Source organism: Helianthus annuus, chromosome 3 (assembly GCF_002127325.2).
Source record: "Helianthus annuus cultivar XRQ/B chromosome 3, HanXRQr2.0-SUNRISE, whole genome shotgun sequence".
NCBI lineage: Eukaryota > Viridiplantae > Streptophyta > Magnoliopsida > Asterales > Asteraceae > Helianthus > Helianthus annuus.
In genome coordinates, this window is record NC_035435.2 from 94,750,782 (window position 1) to 94,756,611 (window position 5,830).

General features: G+C 35.1%; 1 protein-coding gene across 3 annotated transcripts; it reads right to left on the minus strand.

Annotated features, from left to right (window-relative positions):
* Positions 1-244: 244 nt before the first annotated feature.
* Positions 245-4,628, minus strand: LOC110929633. Of its 3 annotated transcripts, none has more exons than XM_022172790.2 (4): positions 4,325-4,628; positions 2,846-3,092; positions 1,142-1,253; positions 245-640 (listed from the first exon to the last, which is right to left on the minus strand). In XM_022172790.2, the coding sequence occupies exons 1-3, from the start codon at positions 4,619-4,621 to the stop codon at positions 1,165-1,167; spliced, it is 633 nt and encodes a 210-aa protein (XP_022028482.1). In that variant the 5' UTR covers positions 4,622-4,628; the 3' UTR covers positions 245-640; positions 1,142-1,164. The 3 variants fall into 3 exon arrangements, with proteins under 3 accessions (XP_022028482.1, XP_022028481.1, XP_022028480.1); XM_022172789.2 differs by having other exon boundaries at positions 245-631; positions 4,325-4,627; XM_022172788.2 differs by having other exon boundaries at positions 245-644; positions 4,325-4,627.
* Between the last annotated feature and the right edge of the window lie 1,202 nt (positions 4,629-5,830).

Consider the following 5,830-nt stretch of genomic DNA (forward strand, 5'->3'; position numbering starts at 1 on the left):
TTAATATAACTACATTTTTATACAACTTTTAAAGACATCTTTCAAAAACCAATCCAAAGTTGTATAGAATATTTCGATATTCATAAAAGATGATTCTATCATACGATCTATGACATAACTTTCCTTGAAGAAGTTATCCTTTTTTGTTTTACTTGACCCATCGGTCTCATCAGTTAGCAGGGTATTCCAACGTCCCGTAAGCTTTCTGGTAACGGATTCTCACAGTTAAAAAAACCAAAACCAAAACCAAATACGATGATTGAGACATAAAACTCACCCAACAGCGAAACAGAATATTCCATTATCAACATAATTATATACCTTTTTTTTCTACAAAACCATCATTACATACAGCAGACTGTTGGTCTAGACTCTAGACTATCCCCTGCTCACTTCATATGCATTCTGATCATCAAAGCTTAACTACCAGAATTCCAATCTCACACTTGTAGATTATAGAGTGAATCAGTAAGGCCGGGTCAATGGGTCGGGTCCATATTTAGTTGCCGTAATAGAATCATGTACTTTGAAGTTAAGTTTTAAAGAGATCTAAGAATTCACTTTAGGAAACTATTGGTGATGTCGATTTGGGGTCCATATTTTGTTGCATTTGTATTCACAGCTGAACTTCCTGCAGGCGCTATCTGACAATTAGAAAGACATGAAAAACATATATGATGCTTATACTGTTTCTTTTTTATAAAGGCAGCAATTTTGACCCGTTTACTTACAAAGGGGTCGATTCAGTTTATGTTTTAAAAACCCATTAAAAGATAAACTGGTTAATTCGGGTTATGTCTTATCTCTAACATGCCAGTTTTAAGTAAACAAAAAAGACGAAAATACCCCAGACTTAACGAAGAAATATGGATGAAGTTAACGAACTGGATGAAAATAGCAAGATTTCAAACCATTTGGATCCAGATGCGAAAAAACAAAGCTTTGGAAAAAAGTCGCAAAACTGACCAAACATCAGGGGTGAAAATGGCATTTTACTCAAAGAAAAATTGGAAAAAGGTGTTCCCAGTTAACCCAACTCAATCTGACCCGTCTCAACCAGCACAAAAATAACCTGCTAGTTGACACGGCTGACTAGCGAATTTTGCTTTACCATGAAATAACGCGAGGGAAATGAAGTTACCTGAATTTAAAATTGCTTCAAACTTATGATACAATAGTCTTTGACCGCTTTGGCATTGCTGTTACACACATCTGCTCGCTAGCTTCATCTGGAAAGTTTTGGTCCGAGAATTCTGCAAATAAACAAAAGAATTACTGGGATATATCCATTTTCAAAATAAAAAATTTGTTTTCTTTCTCGTTGTATAAAGTAAATGGGACACCCATATCGTATCTCAATTTCTTGTCATGCTATATAAATGAGGACCACAAAATGAAAGCATTGAATGGCGGAAAAGCGAATAACTTTAGTACCATATATAGAGTTTCGGTTGTTATGAAGATGATCTTGAACTTTTGAAATTTTCTTTCCAATTACATGGTGTGTTACAAGATTCATGTTCAAAAAAAAAAATAATAATAATAATAATCTTCAACGACTTTCTATTCCTCTTGACGATAGCTATCTGAAGATACTGCACTTTCTATTCACTTAGCAAAAGAAACATAGCTCAATATGACAATATCTAACTTAAAATAGGAAAGAGTAAAAAGCCATTTTCGTCCCTAAGGTTTGGTCACTTTTGCGACTTTCATCCAAAAGTTTGTTTCTCCGCATCCGGATCCAAAAGGTTTGAAATTTTGTCATTTTCATCTTACTCGTTAACTCCATCCATTTTTCTCCGTTAAATGGGGGTATTTCCGTCTTTTTTGACATTTGTATTAAAATAAAAACACTATTAAGAAATAAAGATACACCTCTGTTGACTTTTCTAGTTATGACTTTTCTTATACACATTAACAAATAGGTAAAATGACGAAAATACCCTTGACTTTTTTTTTGAACAGTAAGGAGCGACGTGCCAACCACCGTGACACCGGGTGCTCTGACCAAGGTCGACTACTCGACTGCCGCCATCCCCTTGGCTCTCCCAGATGCGCGGAAACCCGACCTCCATCCACCCGAAGGCAAGACAGTGGAATAATCGGTAAAACCTCGCCTCCCATTCAAGACGAACCGGCGCCACCCGTATTCGCCCTTCACCTGGATGCTGCAGAAAATAATCGGGAGAGTGGGAGTCCAACCTGGGTCACAAGGAACACCAAGTCTTTCCCCAACCACTCCACCACTACTTCATTGGCAAAAAATACCCTTGACTTAACGTTAAAAAATGGATGGAGTTAACGAGTCGCATGAAAATGGCAAGATTTTAAACCTTTTGGATCCAGATGCGGAAAAACAAACCTTAGGGACGAAAATGGCATTTTACTCAAAAGGAAATTCCTAAATACGAAGTATAAGTTAATTCCAAAAAAACCGTTTCACAAGCAATCATCACGTCTTTTACAACCCTAAAATGCAATTCCCTCAACTAATGAATCAACTTACAAACTCAACCTTCAAAGGGGTGGCGTGGCGCAGTGGTAAGCACATGAATCCTTTTAGCAAAGGTCCAATTGGTTAGCAGGTATTGGTGGCCCCGTGAGTTTCTTGGTGATGGGTTCTCACGGTTATAAATAAACGTTATAAACTCACATAGGAAACACCATTAGATGAATAAATTTCCAAGATTATGAATCAAATATTAAAATAAGAACACAAGTTATTACCATATACGTGTTGCAAGCAGATATGTTAGACACAAAAGTTAAGCGTTGATGAATGACGATTCTATGCATGAAAACTTTTTGGACACAAAAGTGAACATGAAAGATTAATGATCACCTTCAAAGTAGCCATGGCTTTCAAAAGTCTGCTCTGTACATAATCCAGCCTCATTGGAAAAGCTATTCTTGTCGCGTGCGTACAAATTCATCGCGGAGCTGTTATCCTGCATTTTGGCTGCTCTCACAAAACATTGTTTACCTGCACTCTTAGGATGGTTTTTCAATATAGACCGGTGCAACTGCTTAACAAATGATGATTCCAAATGATCAAGATACTGATCATGCTTCTCATTTGTCCATGATGTCTGTTACAAAATGACAGCTGATTTACAAATTGGTATTGGCATTATGCAAGAGAAACGATAAAATGTTGATGTAGCTAAAAGGAACTAGGTCTTATGATGATTAGTAGTATTTATATAGCTTGAAGGAGTAAGAATGCAATATACATTCACTAGATATAGAAAAGTGTTCGCAAACCACAAGGTAAAATACATTACACCAACAATTGATATGTGCATCACCCACGATAGCCTTTATTGACCTATATATCTTTGATGAAACAAGCGTAATTCAGCAAAGTTGAAGATCCAGGTCTCAAAATGTGTAACAAGGAGAAAAACCCCCCAATTGCACACAAACACTCTATGTGATATTTTCTATCTTTTTCATATATAGAAACAAGTTCAGAGTGGTAATAAGAATAATGTATTTCAAGATAGAATCAGCCAATCTTATCAACAATTTAGACTTTAGGGTATCTTTAGGTAAGAGATAGTAGTAGCAAAGGATAAGCAAATCTGACAGACAAGGAAGCGGAAAACGTGTGACTTGTTCAGCAAGTTGAACTTACCGGTTTAAGAATGTTGATATTCAACAGCTAACAAAATAATGTCGCTTTTGCTGGATGGCCGATCTCAAATCAGCAAATGAATACAAGAACATCTAAAACTTAATGTCATTAGCATTTGATGAAATCCAACTCAACGTTTACCAAATCTAATTAGAAGATATAAAAAAATATAGAAGTTTTCTCATGTGATTTTAGGGGCGTCGCTGCCCGCTGATAACACGTAATGAATTCGTTTAAGATTAAACTCTGATCTAAAACAGATTTTGGCAAATAATCAGAAGTTCTAAGTTTAGAACAACATCTTTTAAGTATCTCCTAAGTCCTCTGACTCATTCAGTTTGTTCTCAATTTCTAATTACACATAAGCAACAGTTTATCTTCTCATACATGAGGCTATCAATTCAACAAAAACTCCTTAATCTCATCTTATCTAAACTAATTACCAAATATAATTATTTAATCTGAAAGCTATCATGTATACTAACAACAAACTCTTAAAACTTTCATCCTCCTGTATAATTAGGTCATTCAACAAAACAAGAAACCAAATCTCCAATCAACACTCCAGAGACAACAAAAACGTAAATCAAATCACAGATATAGGTACACATCAGTTCAATTAGGTTCATCTAATACGATAACGTAAACAGATACAATCAACATAAACAAAATCCCGAAATCTACCTTCGCCGAGTTTCCGATCGGATGTAACCTAACTTCCGAACTCTCACCGGCGTAAAACGAGTGCGATAACATCTCCGATTCCGACGAACTCGATTCATGCTCGCAGCGACGGCGGATCACGGCGGCGAGATCCGGTAACGCCGGCGGAGATGAGGAATGACGCCGGAGACTGGCGTCCATAGCGGAGGAGAAGGTTCCACGGCGAGGAGTGAGAGAGAGCGGTGGAGAGAGAGTTCCACGGCGAGGAGAGATAGAGAGAGAGAAGCGATGGAGAGAGAGAGAGAAAAATACACACATGGCGTCGCTTTTACACGTGCCATGAACATCTGCGTGTGCCACGTCAGAAAGGGTAAAATAGTTGTTGTGATGATATTTTTGGCGACTGCTAGCAAGATATTTTAAGATCAGAAATAGATATCTGTGTATAAGACATGAGGGCTTGCAAAAAAAAAAATATAAGACATAACTAGACCTGTTTGCTGAAAAAATACACAATTTGATTTCTTATGTTTTTAAAAATAAATAAAATTGTGAAGTTATGATCCATCATTTTTTTTTCTTGGTATATAAAACATAAAAGTGTGTTATAGACATGAAATATCAAGTAGTTACACAAGTTGTATTCATATTTAATACTTGTGTTATACGCGTCTTCAGAGACTTGTTAAACACGGTAGGACAGAATTTGTCAACCCTAAGATATTTATAATCTATAACTAAATAATTGTTTGTATTTTTTATGTGTTACTATAGTTATGGCTAGGAGTTGGCTATAAAATCCAAATTTTTTAAAAAGTGTAAAAAGTCATAAAACATAATTAAAATCCACAAATAACATGATGGTGATTACTAAAACACCATATGTGTGGGTTTTATTTTGTGTTTTGGATGATAAGGCCCTGATTGTTGAATGACTTACATTATTGTGTTTTATGATAATTATCATGTTGTGTTTTATATTCATAGTTCTATGATGGTGTATTTGATGTGTTTATGGGCTATTAGGGTGTGAATCATATTTCTACGATGGTGTATTTGAAGTGTTTATGAGCTGTTAGGGTTTGAATATTGTGTTTTAATAATGTTCATTGTGTTTTTTGTGAGGTTTCAATATGTTTTATGGCTGAAATTATGGTGTTTTATCACTTTGTACACTATTTAAGAAATTTAGATCTTGTAGCCAAACCACATCCTATAGTTGATTATTTTATTTGATATAACTAAACAAAATTTTGTATCATTTATGTGTTATTATAGTTGATTGTTTTATCTGTTTTTGTGGAACCTATAGTTGATTATTTTATTTGATATTAACTAAATAAAATTTTGTATCATTTATGTGTTATAAAAGTTGATTGTTTTATTTGTGTTTGTGGAAGTAGCATATTGGGACGGATAAGGGAAGGATAATATTATAGTTGATTGTTTTATTTGTTTTTGTGGAAGGAGCATATTAGGACAGATAAGGGAAGGATAATGATAAATTATTGAGTAAACTATTAAGGT

Coding starts and splice junctions, on each gene's coding strand:
- LOC110929633 (XM_022172790.2), bottom strand. CDS start 4,621: ATGTGTGTATTTTTCTCTCTCTCTCTCCATCGCTTCTCTCTCTCTATC. Junction 3,093..4,324: donor CGATCGGAAACTCGGCGAAG/GTAGATTTCGGG, acceptor ATTTTGTAACAG/ACATCATGGACAAATGAGAA. Junction 1,254..2,845: donor AAGCCATGGCTACTTTGAAG/GTGATCATTAAT, acceptor GTTTATTTGCAG/AATTCTCGGACCAAAACTTT.